We start from the raw sequence: 20,545 nt of genomic DNA on the forward strand, positions 1-20,545 counted from the left end.
TCACTGTAGCATTTGTGAGCTGGCTCTTCTTGCACGCCCTCACACTAACAAGAATGTGTTTACCAATGAGAATTGTTTTTCTCTTTATTTTGTTCTTGCTCAGGAGCCCCAAACTACAGTAATCCACAATCCCGATGGAAATAAGGTATTCAGAAAGAAACGACTCCATCTTGCTTGTCCAAACCATGCATTTCATCCACTATGCTAAAGCAGAATAGGGTCATATCCAGAATTTATCAAGGAAAATCTCATTCCTGTATTTGTCACCCCTGGTGTCTCTTGAGCCTGTTTCATCTGTGTTTTGTTCCTGCTGCGTGCATTCTGTGGTCACTGAGCTTCTGAAACTCTTGGGGGAATCAGTAGGGGTTGACCATCTTCGGTAGCCTATACAACCGAGCTTGGCGGTATTGTTTATTTCTTGTTTCAGACAAAAATTTCCACGTTCTAAATAAAACAAAAGAATGCTGTTCTCAGAGCGCAGTGAGATTATATCAAGGACTTTTTTTTGGAGTTGTCACCTCAGCTAAAGGCATACTTAAAGCTCTTCCCATCTACTGGTTCTCAGCATGCTTGTACACCATGCTGTGACATGTCTTTCACACAAGGCTTTGGTTTTCTTCCATAACATCACTGAGCAGTTTCAAAAAAATTTAACATTTCAAGTGATAAGGAACTCTTTTGATTTTTATACATTTTTCATGCTGTTTTCTTTTTTTCCTGTGTATTGTAGTGTTTATGTTTGGCAGCTGATTCCTAAAATATGTTTTCTTTTATTTTTTTTTCATGCATGGACTTGAAAAGGGCCAGGAAATACCATCATTTCCATATAACACATGTTCCTACATTTCCTGCGAAGAATTTCTTTTCAAAACAAATTTCACTGATTTCACTGTTTGCAGTATTAACTTCAGACTAGCTAAACATTATGACAATTTTCTCCATTACCTATAGTTATTGTATATGTAAAGGATTGAATCTGAGTGAAAAAATAACGCATGCAGACATCTCTCAAGCATGGAAGAAGTGTTGATAGTGTGTATCGTGCTTGTATATTCCATTTGTTTGTGTCCTGCATTTGTAGAACGGAGCTTTAATTTTCATCCTACTACTCTTTCAACTCCCAAAGCTTATACACATAGGCAACAAACAGCCTATATTTGAATTCTAGTCTAATCTTTATCACTAAAGCTACTAAAGCCCTCCCCCAAAACCCCAATAAAATATTGGCATGACTACATCTACTTGACTTTATTATATAATTACTAGAAATTCAGATATTTAATGTCCCAAAAGGTCACAGTAGACAAGCAAACCACTCAGTGTGGAGAGTTGCTCCTAAATTTCTTTGTTTGAAAAACTCAGTATTATACTATGGCAACTGGAGTGGATGCTTCAATATTACAGGCAACATCTGCCGTGAGAGCTTGTGCATGGTGTTTACCATTTGTATGTGTATGGAGTTTTTATTTACCTATATGTACTCTGTCTAGTATATGTAACTGATAGAGCATGATACATCTGTGTAGAGTGAATCAGCTAACACCAGCCAGTATAGGAGAAGCATGATGACTTGTTTCATTTGTGTGTGGATTGATTCATGTAGTTTTCTTTATGGATGCACATACATTTTTGGTTTTAAGGTCTGAATAATGCATTAACTGTTTCAAACATTCGTTTGACTCAGTAAGGGGCACTGTCAAATTTATTTTGTATTACTCAATTATAAAAACATTCTAAGAACTGAAAACAATACCACTCCTATCTTCCATCTCTCAGGTAAAAATAACCTGCCTAATTATTTTTGTTATTTAGCTGACTAAAAAAGTGGACAAATAGAAAATCAAGCTTAAAAACTATCAGGCTTTTTAAAGAATGGGTGCCTATTAAGTTTGACAATGTCCTTTTGAATTTATCCCTAACATTTCATGTTTCCGGTAATTCATGAAAGACTAAAATACAGCGTCCTTGCCTTTTTAACAGGGTAGTGGTTTAAATATAACTGTCTGATAGTCAAGTCACTCCTCTGGATGGCTGGATGTTTGAACATTACTTCTACAAAGATACATTAGTTTATCGTAGTTGTCCTCATAAATTTATCAATTCTCTCTTTCCTTCAAATTTTTATCACAAAAACAGTATAAAAATATGAAAATTACATTAAAAAACGTATCCAGTTTTATTAAGATCACTGGGAAACTTTCTGTTGTTTTAATATACATTGCATCAAGTCTTAGGAGGAAAAAAAAAACTTGCAAATTGTAGCGTGCAGAAGTCTGCATATTTAAAAATTGGAATGGAATGACTTGTTTTACACAGTTTGTTAATCACTAAGCTTAAAGTGGCAAGGTCTTCTCCCTGGCTGACGTAATTCATATAACATTTCAGGTAGACTTTGTACAGTTGGATGTTGAAGTAAAACAAATTTCCTATACATTCCTGTGAAGTCAAAACATTAGGCAGCAGGAAGTGTGTTTATGTTCCCTTCTGAAATGAATGGGAATGTTTGACCTCGCTTTCAGATGGGAACATCTCAATCTGTTTGTGACCGGTTGTTTGTGAATTACATCCCACTCGGCTTCAAGGCTTTGCATGATCTCTATAACTAACTGTACTTTTCATAGGAACACAAATAAGACTTGGCATATTTTATATATTCTACTTATATTTACTTCTCAACAGGAATCAACAGAGAGTTCCAATACAACCATTGAAGATGAAGATGTGAAAGGTATGATTGTTAATTTTTGAATTATTTGAATTCATTTCATTAGGCGATTAGAAAGAGAAGCTCCTAAGGAATCTTAAGGGAGAATGATTTTTTTTTCCCCTCTTGTGTTAATTAAATGGGTTTTACACATTACATTCCTTCTGACATTTTCAGGTTTAATGCTGAGTTTTCATTTACCAAAATGCAGTTTGTATGGTTCTTTTGGAATGAAGAATATAAAGTTAGTGCTTGTTACTTAAAATGTTAGTCCAGTAATAATAGAAGTAGCTTAAGAATTTGTAATTCAGTGCTTTCTACCTCTGGTTTAATTCATGTACTTTTAGCGTGTGCAAAGGGGTTTTTTTTTGTTTGTTTTTCCTTTTTTGAGGTCACCATTATAATATTTATTCTGTTCAGATGCCAGTGTTTCTTTGTGTTTCTCTTCTGTTTTGGCTATACAGTTGTTTCAGTTAACTTTTATTTTTCAAAACACTATTCTTTTTTTCCTTTTTTTCCCCCAAATATTATCCTGTGATTTTATTCATACTTATTTTAATAATATTTTGTTTTAAAAACTGTATTGGGTTTGTAAATGATTGCTTCATAGAGAGGTTGTTTTTTAGCATCAAAGAGTGATGTTATACATACAGTTGAAACACAAGCTGGAGATGATAGTAAAAAAAAATAAGAGAATAGAAGAGAGAAGGTGAAAATTCTCAGTTAACTGTTTTAGTATAAGGTATGCTCTATGTCGTAAGTAGTAAAGTGCCCATAGGAGTTACCATTACTGTGGGTGTTCGCAGATCTGTGCAGAGATTTGAACATGCTGGAGATCTTTGGCTGCAAAAGAGTATAGGAGTGTTTTAGGATTTAGAAGAGAATCAAAGTAGTTTGAATTGTATCCTCTCCAAAAAAAAAAAAAAAAAAAAAAAAAAAAAAATCTGGTGTTTTGTTTCTAGTTGGTAGAACAGATGCTATCCATGTTTGATAAAAATTTCAACTGAGCCAGAATAACAGACTGATACATGTCCTGTTTTAGGACTCACTGGCATTTGCTAATCAAACGTTTCACAAAGAATACACGATAGCCTGATTTCCTTAATGAGACAGACCACTGTCTGAGCTATAGTCCAGAATCCAGATTAGCATCATTAACCTGGCAATAATGTGTATACTTCCTGTCCAGAGCAAATAATTTCTTTGGTTAATGAGGAAAGAGCACATTTACACGAAGTCTCTAAAGGCAAGCGCATTCCAATTCCAGTCTCCTAACATGCATTATCAAATCTTTTCCAGAGCTCATATAGCATATTTGTTATTCTGCTGAATTTATTTTTATATTTCAAGTATTTTAGCATCTATCATTTTAGCAGAATCAATAGCATAGAAGAGATTTTAAATATTCACATAATCTTTCATCTTGAAAAGATGCTAGTTGACTATTCTGTTGCTGCAAATGTGAACCAGGCGGTCAGGAATGGCAACATGATTATAAAAGCTAATTCCAGCCCTATGCTCCATAAGGGAAGAACAAAACAACTACAAGATTCCCATCCTTTATGCAAAAATTCCTCAATTATCCAAATTTTAATTACTTATTTATGAGCTAGTTTCCTTCTCTTTCTGATACACTTTGAAAAATGTTATATTGAATGTATCCTTATTGTTCTCTTAATTGTCTTCCACTAATGAGAATGAGGAAAGTCTTGAGAGCAGAGGAACAAATTTATTTCAGGACAAACTTAGCCATTCAACTTCTTTTATGTTACCGAGAGTTACTATGCAAATGTAAGACCAACAAACAAAATTGGAAATATGCTTTGGAGAAATATCTGAGGCCATCCTTTCTGTGTAACAGTTTGTGTTCTGTAGAATTTTTATAAGCTTTCATCCACAAAGTAAGGAACTTGAATTTTTGAAGACTGAAATTCACTGTCTGTGGTTTGGGTAGTTGTAACATACCGTTCATTAAAAGGAGAATAAAATTAAAATTTACTTAGAATAATAAAGCATTTTTTAAAAATCCATTATTTCTTGTAGATTGATGATTCTTCGTTAGCTATTTTTAAGACCATACAGCTTTTAGATAGGGGGTACATTTCTACTCTAATCGTGCAAAAACAGGATTAAGGGTTTGTAATTTCTGTGTACTCCTGTATACAAATAGTTGGTATTAATAATACAGAAACTTAAAATAATGTTCTTATCCAATGGACCGTCAGCTTCTTTGAACAAACTGATACTTAGTGGGAAAAACGAACCCAAAACATGTGCATAAAAGTATTACATACACTCTTTTATATGCACCAAAAAAGTTTGCATATGCTTTCTTTGTTTGGCTGACCAGTAGTCAGTAGTGCAGTAGGATAAGAAAAGCAGCAATTTGTACTATTTTAGTAACCTGTACAACAATAAATTTTTCTCACTGCTTACATTTTACAATTTCACCTCATATCTTACTATTCTTTCACAATGAAGAAGAGGCTTTTTCTTGTTCTAATCCTGATAACATAAGTTGGCTATTACTAGTATTAATTCCAAATGAAAGCTAAGAAATCCTGGGGCTTTGGGGGCAGAGATTGTTTTGTTTTGGAAGAAAAGGTTCCAAAATGTGCAGACTTCTTTATAACAGAATTTCTGTTCTAGAACAGTTTCTTTTTGAAATTCATGGTAGATATAAAGAGAAGAATTCACTGAAGAAACCATTTAACATATATATATATATATATATATATATATATATATATATATGCAATTCTACCAAATGATCAAAAATAAAAATTCCAAGTTTCAGGATTTCACTTCTCAAATTCCTTTCACAATATTTGAATGTTTTAATTATTTTTGCTTCAGTCACAGCAAAAAGAATACCTACAGAGCAAATAACGATTCATTAACTCTGATTTTTGGTGTAGATCAAAGATTTTCTTTCACTCTATAAATAATGAAGGCCTCTTTTTTAGATATATTTCGTGACTACTTTCCTATTATATTTACTCAGTTTACTAGGAAAAAGTACATTGTTTTGTTATTCTTTATTGGCAAATATAGGTTGATTGTTAGAAGGTTGATCTGTACCTTCAGAGTTGCCATGACCACTGAGAATACAGATACATCTTTTTGTGTATATGATTGTATACATTTATATGATTATATGATTGTATATGTGATTGTATATAATTATATGATTGTATACATTTGTATTGATTATACTTAGTGATGCAAAACGTATTGTTGTAGTGGTGTCAGCAAATCATTTGTAGTGGTGTTGCCTCTGTAAAAAACAATTAAGTGGCACGGAACATCACTAGTGTTGAAAATACGGCAGATACCATTTTCATTGAAAAAAATCAGAGTCATACCAAAATATGCCCCTTTGCATGCTTTTTTTTCAAAGTACTTTGAGCTTTGAAAATGCAGATTATTTGGCATTAGCTTTACCAGTATTTGAAATCCTGAAGTCTGTTTTGATAAACCTCTTACTTTCTGAACTTTTATAGTCCTCATGAGAAGTCCAAGAAAATTCTTCAAGCTTTAGAAAAGTTTGGATTTGCTCTGTAAAAACCCTGTTCACATGGTAGCAGCTGTTGAAGGAATAGGAGTTAGGCACTGTATTGAAAATACAGATTTTATGTCATACTTTATATGAGATTCAATGGGCATTTGTCTCATGGCATCCTAGCTCAGGCCTGCACAGGAGATCAGAGCACGCCTGTGGTACTCCCCTGTTTCTTGTTTCTGCTGCCACTCTTGGCATTGCTTTTGGTACTACTGAGGAATTCAGCTGGTGTACAGGCCAGTATCTGCAGTCTTTTGCACTGAAATAAATGGTGGAGACAAGATTTTATAGGTTTGCTCCCTCATTGTCTGTCTCATACCATGCACTGCTAGTAACAATGCAGCTGTAAATTATGATTTCTATTGCTGTATGAGCTGGAGTTAACTCTAATTAAGTCATTGATGTAGCGCTTTGTTCTCAAAGTTTCAGTGAATCATTTCACCCCCACTTGAACAAACTCTCAGGTGCATTAACAGCAAATACCCGCTAACTTTAAATAACAGCCTCATGATAACAGTTTGAGTTAATGGAAAGTAATAGCTTGGAGAACAATTACAAGTATCTGCAGCTGATGTAAAGGAAAATGCAGTGTAATTTACCTTTATTCATAACACTTCTTATTTCTTTCTTCAAACCATTATATGTAGTTTTGCAACTAAGCTCATTAAATGAATAATATAGAGCCTCTGCACAATGATATAACACCATGTTGTAACTATAGATTATTTATATATAATTTTTTGTTTGAAGCATAGCATACAAAATTATATCTCAGGAATACAATTACAAGAAAAACAACAATGCAAATGCTTTGCCTAATACTTTTATTTAATTCTGTAATATCACAATTAAGAGCAGATTAAATATCTATTACATACTTTATTCCTAAAACAAAAAAGAGGATCTTCATTTAATCACAGGTCTGAGAGAAAAGAGATATTTGTCATATTCTTCTTGCTGCTGAAGCTAAGTGACAGATGTAAAATGTTTAGTAGGTGAAGTTCCAGCTATTTGTAGGTTTCTGGTCCTTTACTGCATAACGATACAAAGGACGGAAAGTAAGTGAGCTAGATGAGCTCAGGCTGATGCTAAAATAGGAATGCTACATAGTGTATTTTTTGGAGATTGCATGAGAAGGAGCTGAAAGATGTTAACATGCTTGCAGTAAAGTAAGCAGAATACAATGTGCTGTTGTTCTTAAGGTGGGTGAACTTTCTCCCAAATATGAATGACAATTTTAACTGTAACATCTGGGATAATCGTAGTAACCTCTTACACTGATGCAGCTGTTTCAGCACTGGGTCCATAGCCTAACACTTGGCACGTACAGTTGCCTTGTTCACCAAATGCTGGGTGCACGTGTTATTCCAATATACAGGGAGTTCATTTTCTATTTGTTTAATACCAGTATAATTTCCCTGCCATTAATTGCTTGTGAGGTTGCCTGTTTTTCACTTTTCAATATTCTTTTCATTCTTCTAATGTTTCCGTCTGAGGCTGCTTTTAGCATTGTGAGTCAAAGCCAGCAGCCTCCCAAGGGTCTATTTTCTAGAATGATTCAGGGAATAAGCAGTCCTGCAACTCTGACAGCTCTTATAAGCTCAAGCTTTACACTTTAGCTGGGCGCTTTAGGAAAGATATTTTCCCTCTGTACTAAACTTGGCTTCTGGGTGCAGATTTTCTAGGATAAGGGTAAAAAAGCTGCTTCCATTTTAAGGTTCAGCTACTGTTTATAGCTGAAGATAATTTACTGATGGGATTGAATGGGTCTCTGAGGTAGTAGAGGGAATATTCTCAGATTACCTGCTATCTGTCTTTACTCAAGATGATACTTTGAGCTGTAGAAGAAATGATCCTCAGCTGTCCCTCAGCTTAATAAAGGGCCTTCAAAATTTTTTTCTCCATAGCATGGGATATGATTCATCTGTTTGGAATATTCTGCATCTTATTGATATGTGGGTCAGTCTTGTTTTCTTTCTGGCTGAGTTTAAGGGTGAAAAGTCTGAGCTTATAAAAAAATCTTCGAATTCTTCATATATATGGACAGAATTTAGGAACTGGTGATTTCCCTGAGGACATTTTCAGCAGTATTGTGACTCTGTAGACACTTCTAGAACTGGAGAAGCACGTGATATCAAGGAGGTGTTTAATTAAAAAAAAAAGATAGCCTTTGATCAGCTATCACAAATGTCTTTAGGAACAGATTCTTTTGTCTTATGATCTTTCAGAGAATGCAGACATTATTTTCCTTTCGTGTCGGGACCTCACCCATATTTTATGTTTGAAGGCAGGTATATCTTTAGTTTGAAGATGGTGAGATAAAACTTAGCTTTTTGTTACATCTCATGTAGAATGTTCCTTTTCCAAGATATTGAAAATCTTAGTATCTCTATCTTTGTCTTATTTACATAGGTATGTATTTATATCTTTTAGAATTGGAACATTTTATTTTACTAAGAGCATTCCATGGCAAACAGTGGTGAGCTTTAAGAATTTAAGGAGTTAGCTAATTCAAGGTTTTGAGTCTGAAATTGTTTGGAACTGTAGTTCAGGTCCCTTGCTCACAAAAGTTTCTGACAGTAACTATTGAACATGTGCTGTCTGCATGACAGTGATCATTCCTAAATAAAAGGGCAGGAGTGGAAAGAAAGAGAATACTGAGAATATGGGCTGTAGTAAACGCTATCTTTCAGGATTACTTGTGGGATTTCTCCTTCCTGTAATAATAAATATAATGAGACTGGAGCTCTGACAGAATCCCTTTGGTATTAGATTGATGTGTTTTTTTTCAGTAATACTGTGGAATACCATCATTGTTTTTGCCAGCAATATGCACAAATATTTACAAAGCCGAGTTCTTGAGTTTACCATGGTCAGTAAATCTAGATCTCTTATGGTATTATTTTGCCCTTAGAGTTGAATTAATGAAAACAGTTCTAGGAGTGATGACCCCCTGTGGGCAAAATTACTGAGCTACAGAACACTTACAGAGAAGATAAATTCTGGCTAATTTGTGCTTCTTAATATATCTGTAAGGTACATGGCCTTAAAGTGTTGACCATTCAGGGGCACTTACATTCATGTTTTGCTAATTTATTTCATTTTATATTTTTAACGGTATAAACAAACTAATTTAATCAAATTGGAATATATTTTCCTAAAAAAAAACTTTAAAATCCCGAGAACATTTATTTCAAAATCCTATATAACTCAGTATTGAATAGAGAGGTAAATCTGCACTGGCATCTGAACAGAGTCATTAATGGCTACTGCCTTTACCAGTTTTCTTTGACAGCCACAGTTCCTTCCAAAAATACATCATTAACATTGTTTGTGTGTTCAAAGTTTTATCAGTTCTTACTGTTTTTAATTAAATATCATTCTTCTTTTTGGCCTTCTCTTTTTCTTTCTTCATGTCTGCTTGACCCTCATACAGCTCTCACAAAGGAGGGTGACATGGAGAGATTATGTTCTACCCACCACTCCTCCTCTTCCATTGCTTCTTCATCTTACTGGTCACCATCCTTGCTGTGCCCCAGCGGCCGCTCCTGCTGCCAGTGTCTCCTGAGGATTCTGGTCACCCTCTACCTCTTCATCTTTGTTTGTTCATATGTTGTGTTTCTTTCCATCAATTCAGCTGGCAAGTCCACGAAAAATGCAAACTCACAGAGTCAGTCGCTTGAGTCTGAGTTCTCCCACTCCACTCCTTCCTCTGTACTGTGTAAGTTGAGAGACTCATCTGTTCAGATGATCTTTTCTGTCTCTCCCTTTTCCCCACTCCCATCATGTGAGAAAGCAAAAAATAAAATAAAATAAAATAATAAAAAAAAGGTAAATGTCTGGTCTAGAAGTGACCATTTCTAAGGTTTAAAAAGTATGAGGCTTTTTTTATATAGGCTTGTTTACCAAATTCTGATCTTACGTCCTAGGTATATTAGGATGATTCCACTGATGCTAAGAATGGACATTTGGATTGCTAAAAGTGAGATCAGAATGGGCCTTTTAAAACATGAACTGTGTGTAATTAACTTGAACCTAATCTTAAATTAGAGTGGAATTTCTGCTGAATGTTACTAACAGGTGAATGGAGAATCATTTTGAGAGGTTATGGGCTCTCTCAGGTCACAACTGGTAGCAACTATTGCTAAAAAAGCTAACTTTATTTTTAGGGAAGTATGGGATAGTTAGGCATTTGCAGCTTGGAAGTCCATTGACACTAACAAATGAATCACAGCTGCACAATGGAAAAATGACTGTTATTTCTTTATATTACTATTTAAACAAGTGGAGATCAAATTACTTTTTTTGTAATTGTGAAAACACTGATCAGGGATTGACTGTCCAATGACATGAGGAAATCAATAACAAATCTGTCACAGTGACAGTGGACTCTCAGGTATGGGCTTGCTTGCACAGAGAGTAGAAGAAACTATTTTTGCAGTGTAGCTTTATGCTACATTTTGTCAGGAAGTTTTAGCACCATGACTATGTTACAAACTAGAACTACAAATACTGACAGCTCAAGCTGCACGTTAGCTATGTCCTCCCTTAATAATGGGAGGAATTAATAAGAAAGGTATAGACTTGTATAACTTTCAAAGCTATCAGCAGCACATCTTATAAGGGTTTTGTTCCTTCTGTAGTATATATGCCCAGAAAATCGACTATATATTCTGAAATTTTCAGATTTGAATTCTAACTGCCTTACATTCCCTGCTTCATTGTCCATAGTTAAGAGTGCTAAGGCCACTGTTAATATTTAAAGGTAGATGTTAATAAATACTTTGTTACTGAATTTAGGACCATAAAAACCTAGAAAAAGTGAATTATTTTAGTTTCCCTGAACAAGTGTTGTATACAAGTGGCATAGTAGATACTATGACATTTTAGAAAAGTGAACAATCTCAGTTATTCTGCTCATTCCAATACTGAATTGCAGAGACAAGCAAGGTCCTTCACCACTTTGTTCCACAAAATAAACTTCTCAAAACTCCTATAAAAGCTGCAGATAGAGTTCAACTTAAGTAATACCATGATGATGCAATTAAACAATCACCTGCTTTATGCAAAATAATTGTTAAATGTTATCCTGATTCTTCTCAGTTAGAAGCATTAAGGGAAACTATTCTTGTATTGCTAGTTGGAAACATGGTGGTACTAATATGTCTGGTAGTAGGCTACCAGCCGAGTTTTGTGTAAATGATTTACAGATCTGAATTTTACAGAGCTGTGTGCAGGAGGCTGTAGTTTTCATATTTGAATGATTCTGGAAGATAGAATTTTCAGGCTTGCCAAAACAATAATAGCAGGACAAAATAAGGCAAAACAGCTGATGTTATCTCAGTGTCTGAATATGCACCAGACTCACTTATATCTTTTATTCTTTATGTTTGGAAGTACCTTTTCCCAATAGCTGTGGTATTTAAGTTACTTCACTGACTAACTTTACTGATCACAGCAAATGTAACCTTATCTGTCCTAAATTATGCTACAGTTTTGAAAAGTAAAATTCTGGTGTAATATGATTTTAGAAATGGTTGTGATAGTCTCTGTTTTCTATAGCCTTAAATTTAAAAGGAATCTGCAGTCCTGTGACCTGAGAAAATTCAGAAGAACAAAAGAACCTACTTTCTACCACAAATGGTAGGATTAATTCAAGTGCAAGAAAAAAAACTTAATTTTGAGGTGCTGAGAGAAGCTTGAGACAGTCTTCCATGATCTTTTTTAATAAATGTGAGGAGGAAAATCAGGCATAAATACTAATAAAGATGAAAAATGTATTTAGCTAAGAGATGCCATTAGCAATGGTACAGTACCTGATTCAACTACAAACCTGAATGTGGTTAAAGAACAACATTTACAATGTTTGGGCAAGGAACCTTGGCAAGAAGGGAAAAATTAAGTATATCTAAAGGAATTGAAACTGTTGCTGAAGGAAGCAAGCCCAGGTATTTTAGAGAACATGAAACATGACTGTGAAATCAGTAGAATAGTAATGATAACTTGAACAAAATATATCGAACAATACACACTTTTCACGAAAGGCAGAAATAAATACCCTGAAGTCAACATTAGTGGTGTGATAGGCTATTAGGGTAAAAATGCCTGGCATGGATAACAGAAAATGAAGGCACTTGGGCTAAAATCATACTGAAATAAAGTTTTGTTGGGATAGTACTTACGATTGTTTATAGAATATTGAGGCAGATTATAGAGATCTCTGTGATACTGTTAAAAACTATTATGAACTATTGGAGTTGTTTATATTTGGCAGACTGATGGCCAGAAAAAAAGATTGGAAAATAACTACTATAAAGAGCTGAATTCTTACAGATATGAATAAGTCTCACTTGCAGTGAACAATATTAAAAAAAATCAATGCAAGTTAGTACTACTGAAACTTTTTCTGTGAAATACAGAGGTGTTATACTGAGCTTGTCAGAGAGAATGACATAGGCTCAAACGATCATGATTTGATTCAATTCAAATTAAATCACAGGAGAATTCAAGTCAGCAACTTCATTTTAAGAAAGCAAATTTTGAGAATCTAGAAGAAAAACTATATGGTGTAGTCAGACTAGAAAGTTTGGTTCCAGGCTGTCAGAGGCATATGCGATTTCTTTATGACAAAACTATCTGGAAAATAGGAAGAGCTCCAAAATTTAACTGGATGAATAATCACGTCTGACGGCCATTTTGTAATGATACAGTGATAAGAAGGTGAGAACCGAAGTAGTCTTCAGCATTAGCTCGGTATAGCACAGAACTCAATTCACCCTATGTTTGCGTGAGGTTTGTTGCTAAGGTAGTGATGGGAAGGTGGAAAGCAAGAAGAATATTGAGTGATTCTTAGATGCTTAAAGTTGATGAATGACATTGTGCATCCACATACTCAGAATTCATTTTACAATGCAGGATAAAATTTCTAGTCTGCTCCTCATTTTTTCAAATTCAGTTATTTTCAAGGTATGGAAATAGAACTAATGACTGTATGCTTTCCATCTAATTGCTATTTGTTGGGACCCTGTTCTGATTACAAATGAAGCTAGGTCTCTCACACTGTGCCCTTTGTTTTTAGCAGGTCACCTTGATAAGGACTGTACTGGGTAAAATGGGAAGGATTTGTCTCTCCAGATTTAGATAGTCACAAAATAGATACCCATATTTAAGTTAGTTCTCTAGACCTCTTTTATAGTCAATGCAGAGAAATAGGCCAGATGAGTCACACCAATTTTAGATATCTATTTTAGGATAAGATGAATTGTGCTCAGAAAGTTCTTATTTTTCTCCATTGACTGTAAGGGAGGGGAGTTGAGACAAACTCACTTGTTTGTAGTTATAGTTGCTTAAAACTGGATGAGATGAATTCCATCTGATGTATACAAAGGTATGTAGTTAAGAGCACTGAGTTGAAAAGTTTTAAGAGTGTTAACGTTGAAAAATAACACGTGAGCAACTAAGAAGCAGAATTATTTTAATAATCTCCTTGTTCATGTGCTAATTTATAAACTGGTTACCTCATTCCTCTGAAAAAATACTTTGCTGCTTAGCAGGGATGTCACAGTTACTAGTTTTAAACAAAACGATAGTAAGCGGTATGCAGTTTCCTGATTTAGCTATTAGTTGAAAGCTGAGGATAGTTGGACTTTGCCATGGGTCTCACAGATGCTATTGCAAGTGCTGTCTGCACTGCACTTGCTTGATAAGAGGCTACTTTTCTGAAAGTCCAAAGTGGTGATTTTGTGTTAAAATCACCATTAGTGCGTTAGGATGATTTTGTGTTAAAAGAAACCAAGGAACACTAAAATCAGAGAATTCCTAGTTCTGTAAAATCAGTGCCCATAATTAATAACCATTCCAGTACTGTAATTATGCAGCCGATCATGTAGAGTAAAAAAATACTTCAGTCTCTGAATGGACTTTAAGGAATTTTAATTATTTCAGAAAAACACTATTGGTGTCAGTTTTGAACAATGTGTTGGGCAATATGGAGGTGAGTCTTGTCAGGAGTTCTTTTGTGTTTTTCACTAAACATGTAGTATCTAGTATCTCTATTTTTGAAAACTTTATTTGCACATAGCAACAGCTCGTTTTTATTCTATACTTTCTCTCTTCAATTAAAATACTAAAATACTGATTCTTTGTGATTCTTGTAGAGTGAACCTACTAATACTGCTTGGAGCTACAGGAGGGCAGGAAAAGCTCCACAGTTTCCTCCAGGAATAACAATTTCTATCGCTATTGTAATTTTTTCTCTGGTACTTTATTTAATTAGTTGAGAAACTGCGCTTTGTGGGATTAAAGCACTTAGAGTGCAATAGATGCTTTTCGTATGAATGGTGTTCAATTGATTATCAAAGATTATCCCAACCTCGCAGCTGATTTGAGAAAAAAACAGTGAAATATCACTATTAATAACTCATTTAAAGTTAAAATATGTACTAACAACAGTTCTGCAGAAGTAATTTTAGCCAACCAGAATATATTCTCTTTCATTCTTTTTTTTTCTTTTTTCTTTTTTTTTTTTTTGCTCATCTTTGTAATACTTTTCTTTAAACTGCCTTTGTGTTAGTCATACATATTCACTGCTCATTTACCAAAACAAGGAACAAGGGTCACATTTTTCTGAACAGCTAATACCTCATTACCTTAACTCACTATCTCTGTTTTATATGGAGTAAAATTTATATTTACGGAGTAGGTCCATGATTGTGTCTTCAGTGGATCTACTTCACCTGTACACTGAGCAAAGAAAGCAGAAGTCATCTTTTCCACAAAAGTTTGCCATTTTAAGGTAGTTTTATGCTACTCTATAGTCTTTTTCATGAGTTAATCAAGTGAAGAGGAACTGCAGTAGGTCTCAATACCATTCCCCCCGCCAGGTTTTACACCTAACCACAGCATCTGGATTATAAGGAAACATTTCTCTGATTTGCTTTATGCATGTTGAATATTAAAATCCGGTAATAAAATTCTTGTCTGCTAATATTGGTACTTGTCTTGGGTTAGGTTTTGTCTTCAGCCTGAAGAGTTGCACAGAAATTACTCCCAAAAATTGTTTCCTATCTTTGTGTGCCTTGGACTAGGACTGTACATCTTGCATTCAGAGGACTAGAATAGAATTCCCTTGGAGAGCTGCTTATCAGATATAGGAAGAGAATACCTGAGGCCGTGGCTCTGTCTTCTTAATCACTTACTTCTCAAACCAGCAAGGGATCCTGAAGGCTGGAGTACACAGTCCCCCTCTGACAGGCTGTAGAGGACAACTCAGTACAGTCAGGGAGCTCAGAGGAGGCTTGGGGGAATACTACAAACCCTTCAGCCTCTCTCCAGTGGCCACTGGATGGTGGGGAAGATCAGTGCACATTATGTGTAAGCAACATGATGTAGCTCTCAGTAGTGTTCGTTACTGACAAATATATTCGCTATGATTAGTTTCCAAAAAAATACCTGAGCACTAGTTAACAATGCTGTCCCCTCACACCTCAGTTGTTTTAAAAACACTGAATATATTTTTGCTATGTAGTCCTTCACTAGAGATTATGTTGTTATATAGGTCATAGGAAACCAATGCCATTTTCTAAGTCTGTACGGGCTTTTTTTCACTCAACTCTTCAGCATAGCCCTTACACAACGCAGCTGAACTAGTTTTATAGAATCCCATTACTGATTTTTGAGTTTTTCTGCTGTACCTTAGAGTATTTTTGCTGTTTATTAAATAAACTCCTAAGTGCCTTAAGACTAAATACAGCCCTTAACATTCTGAACATACAATGGTATTTTAAAGAGAAAGAATAATTAGCACTTTTCGTATTAAAAAACACCAGTTAAAACCATTGTTATTAACCTGCAGTAAAGGATGATTTTCATGATCTAGGGAGTACAGCACTGGTAATTTCAGTTTCCTTAGGGTAATACTTCCTATCTCTGCTTCAGAGAAAGGGCCAAATTCAGTGATAGCGTAAATGAGCACATATCTTTGTATCTTGTGAGTTTGACTAAAAGCATATCACTCTGTGGAAACAGCCATTCTAAAGCTGGCCATGCAGTGAGCTTGCTTGCATGTAGTTCCTTTCAGATTTCATTTTGTCCTTTAAGTTTTGTTTTAAGAAATTGTGATGGATGTTGCAACTGTGTTGGTAAGAAGCTTGCTTATTTTTATTTTCATTAACACTAATCTATTTCTGGCAAAGTATTAGTGCTAGAAAATATTATAGTCTTATTCTGTATACAAAATAAAGGCATCTGAAATATAACTAATATCAGTGTTTCTTTAATTAAAAATTAAACAGATTCTACACAGATTCCATCAAATTTATAAGAAAAATTTGGTAATTTTCTTCCCACTTTAGTAAGTGCCTGTTAGTTCTGTCAAGTATTGTCTGAAATAGCAGAACTGTGTTCCCACCAGTATCCAACTCTTCTCAGCTCATTTTCAGCACCATCCAGTTTTCTTCTTTGCCCTATGGAATAAAACAATAACACTTCACTTGTCACCAAGCCACACTTTTTTCCGTTTTCTTCTCCTTCTTCCCTCTGTGCCTTCCAGTCTCCTCCCAGTTTTCTATTTAGCATATCCTAGTTCTTCCCTGTTTCCCCGGCCTTCCTGTCAGCTTTCTTCTCCTTCCTCCCTGCCTAAACCTCCGCTTCCTAGACAATATATTTATAGGCTGAAATACATTTGGGCTCTATTTGTATTCTCTATCCCTGCACCTACACACATACCTATACAAAATACTTTTTTTAAAAAAATCGATAGTTTGTGTAAAAGTACAGCTGCTATGGAGATTTTAGCTGTTCCTTGTTATCTGATGTTACTGAATATCTTATATTGTCCTGTTCTTGACTGTCTTATTCTTTCAGTGTTCATTTGAGGCTTCAAATAATTAAGGACTGAGAATGAGGGTGATCTTGCACACAGCGTAATATATTTCTGGAACTCCAGCTTCTGAATTACACTGCGCTTATGCCTTTGGTTCTTAGTCACTTCCTCCCTATGCGGTTACTTATCAGTTCACTAAATATGAAGATGTCTAATTTTCTTGGGCGGCTTCTGTACATGTATGTATAAATGTGTAATTGAAAGGAAAGAGTAGTATAGTTGTTTTCATATACTGAGTTTCACGTGGTATTCGTCATTTTGTAGAAAATTTGAGAAAGTTGGAAGGCAGATCACGTGGCAACATCTTTCTGTTTGTGACAGTCCCCATTATGAACTGAGAAGTCTTTCCACAAGTGCTGGAAAGACTGACACTGCTGCTGGAGTCAGTGGTTGAGCTGTGCCAGTGATACTGCCATATTCCCACTTACCCTTTTTGCTGGCTTGCAGAGCTTCCTATTGGATGTTCTTTATGTTCAGCAGACACAGCTCTACTACATGTTAATACTCGCCAAAGAAACTTTACTGGACCTTTATTCTGTAGTGATAGGTAGCCCCTGTCAGAAAGCTTCATGAAAACACATCATTTTCACTACAATTTAATTTTGGAAGAAAAAAATAGAAAGAAAAGCAATTTTAGCAATATGGTTCACTTTTTTACTTTTCAAGTTGATGTTGATTTGTATCTTGTAATGTAGTACAAATAAAAGGTATGGCCAAAATACCACATCTTGACTTATCTAAAACTCTTTTTTTTTTTTTTTTTTTTTTTTCAAAATGGACACTTGCAAAAATTTCCATTCCCATTCAGAATAAAATCAAATCTCAAAAGATTCACAGAGAGACGCTTCGGCCATCCAAATGGATTTAGTTCATACTGCTGCAGGCACAAACAGATGACAGTGAATTGAGTTACCTTCCAACTAAGTTGAGCTGTTGCACACTGTTTATTTAAAAGAAAAAAAAATCCATAATCCATTGGGCTTGTTTCACCAAATGTTATGTAATAGAACATATACGGATGCCCACTGTTTATTGCTCTTCCCTGTCAAAGTGTATATAACATGTAACTTAACTATGGACTTTTAATTGTAAAATGTGGCAAACAAATAACTGATAACAGCGAAGAAGTCATATTGTCAGTTTTCACTAACCAAGTGTATAGACAGATGCAAGTAAAATCATAATGTGTCCTTGCAGTTTTGTGTCTCTTACATGTGGAAACTACAGTACATACATTGACCTTCTTATGACTTACATTAATCTAAGAGTTGTCCAGTAACATGATCTCATGATTTTGTACAGGTTATGGGAAGTTTTGTATCACTTTCCATTGTGTAATTTAATAATCTGTAATTCTGTAGTTTCTTACTGAGTTCTGTTACCAGGTTATTTACTCAAATTCATTAGTTATATATGTAGTAGATGTAGCATGCAAAATTCATGATTTCCTTACTACATTGTGTCTGCATAATCTGGCTTTCATTCTGCAAGCATTTGCAAACACTGCACCATTATCTCTTATACTGAACCGTCCTAGCGTTTGGCTTGTGCTGATAATGCCATACCATGTCCACAGTTTCTGCTGTGTCATATGACAATAAAGCCATTGCTGATTGGCAAAGTCACAGCTCTTCATTAAAATTTTTTTGTTATTTCCACAGTACTTTTGAAAAATAAGGCAATTAATACTTTGAATGTTCTTGTCCTGCAATACTATCTAGTAGCCAGAAATTAATCACAGAAAAATCTTGCTAGATTTTATGTCCTGTTTTTCTCCATCACTTCTTTCATTTCTGGTTTCTTTCTGATGCTTTTTGCATCTGCTAATGCATTTGCTAATGTATCTGGAGATCCATTAGTTCTTCACTTATTAAAAGAAGTGGTGGAGCACAAAAGAAATGGAGAAGTGCTTTAAAATGATTCCAGTTCTTGCAGTACGTAGGAAGGTCACTTAAGATTTATATTCTGCTTTTGCTCCCCAACATTTTTTTTTGAAGAAAAATGTAAGCTCTCTCAGTGCTTTGGTCTTGACATGACATGCACATTTGCATATATATGGGGGGTGCACACACACTTGTGCATGTATATAGCTATGTTAACTATCTAGTCCACATACAGGAATGTACAGGAGAATGGCAGTTTGTTTCTTGAGCAAGGGATCTTGTAAAACTTGGTTGCTTACAGCTCTTTAATTTCAAGCTCAATCTTCCACATCTGTGTTCTGCAATTTAATAAAGATAGGTTAATATACATATATTAAATTCTTGCAAAAGTACCAGTAAGAGCTCTCTGCCTTGCCTGCTTAGCATTATACTTACAAGAACCTTTATCTGAGAACAGTGCCACTCTGGGTGGACTTTTAACAGTGTAAAGTTGAACTTTACAGGAAGAAAAGCACACAGTGCAAAAATATAAAAATATAAGCCTCAGTTCCTCAAGAAGCAAGTTCTAACGGTAGAAGTCAGTTTTCAAAGTGAAGCCAGTTAGTTTTCTGCTTTCTGAAGCTTTCTTAATACTTTGTTCTCCTAGAGTAAGTGATAATATTAATACATAATGCAGCACAAGTTTATTTGATATTGTTTTAGTGTAACTATCAATATAAAAAAAATACTGACTTGCTAGCTTATTTCTTTGCCAACAGTTAAAGGAGAAATATACTTGAGTTCGAAGAGTCTCATGAGAAAATACATATTCTGCTAGTTGTTTTTATTTTATTATACTTCTGTTACTATTTAGGATTTATTATTATTAAATAATAGTTGTACTGTAGTATCCCAAAATGGTCTGACTGAGATTTATTTTAACCTAGATGTGTTAGGCATTATACAAGCAAAGCATAGTCACAATCATTGTCGCCGAAGTCACTGTATCGTAGTTAGACTTGTGTAGGTGCGTGCACATATTATGTGAAATCCATGGTGCTTTGCACCAAACAATTTAGATTTTAGGTTCAGAGCCTAAATTTCTCTTTACTTAAATATACATCTTTGGCCAAAGTTCTGGTGTACTTAAATGTACACAAAAGTGTTGCAAAGATTTCTGAAAATTAGCATTATATGCTTACAAGCTAAAAGTGTCCATGTGCATGTGAATCATTAGTTCATCATTTATGAAATGATAATCAGCTTCCTTTAATTTGGACTAAAGAGTTGGGCTTTGAGGGATTTGGGTTTTGTTTTGTTTTGTTTTTTAAACAGTAGGTCCTTCATTGAAGGAAAGAAGATCAGAATCATGATAGGAAGTTGATTATTGGTCTTGATGTGTGTTTAATTTCCTCATGAATATGTGAGCATGCTGAGGCCAAAATAGTGTAAAACAATAATTTAATGTTTTGTCTTATGGTTATAGAAGAGGAAGAGAAATGGTAGTTGTATCAACTGAGGAATGACAGAATACC

The 20,545-nt window shown here is 34.8% G+C and overlaps 1 protein-coding gene across 24 annotated transcripts in view; it reads left to right on the forward strand.

Moving 5' to 3' along the window:
- The window catches only part of CAMK2D (calcium/calmodulin dependent protein kinase II delta), a 169,868-nt gene that overhangs the window by 139,450 nt on the left and 9,873 nt on the right, over nucleotides 1-20,545 (forward strand). For 16 of the 24 annotated variants that reach the window (XM_062574072.1, XM_062574056.1, XM_062574053.1 and 13 more), the window contains 2 exons: nucleotides 104-145; nucleotides 2,680-2,728. In XM_062574072.1, coding sequence (XP_062430056.1) covers nucleotides 104-145; nucleotides 2,680-2,728 — 91 coding nt within the window. The remainder of the gene's footprint in view (nucleotides 1-103; nucleotides 146-2,679; nucleotides 2,729-20,545) is intronic. The other 8 variants (XM_062574060.1, XM_062574064.1, XM_062574061.1 and 5 more) reach the window with 1 other exon arrangement.

The sequence above is a fragment of the Rhea pennata genome, chromosome 4 (assembly GCF_028389875.1).
Source record: "Rhea pennata isolate bPtePen1 chromosome 4, bPtePen1.pri, whole genome shotgun sequence".
Taxonomy (NCBI): Eukaryota; Metazoa; Chordata; class Aves; order Rheiformes; family Rheidae; genus Rhea; species Rhea pennata.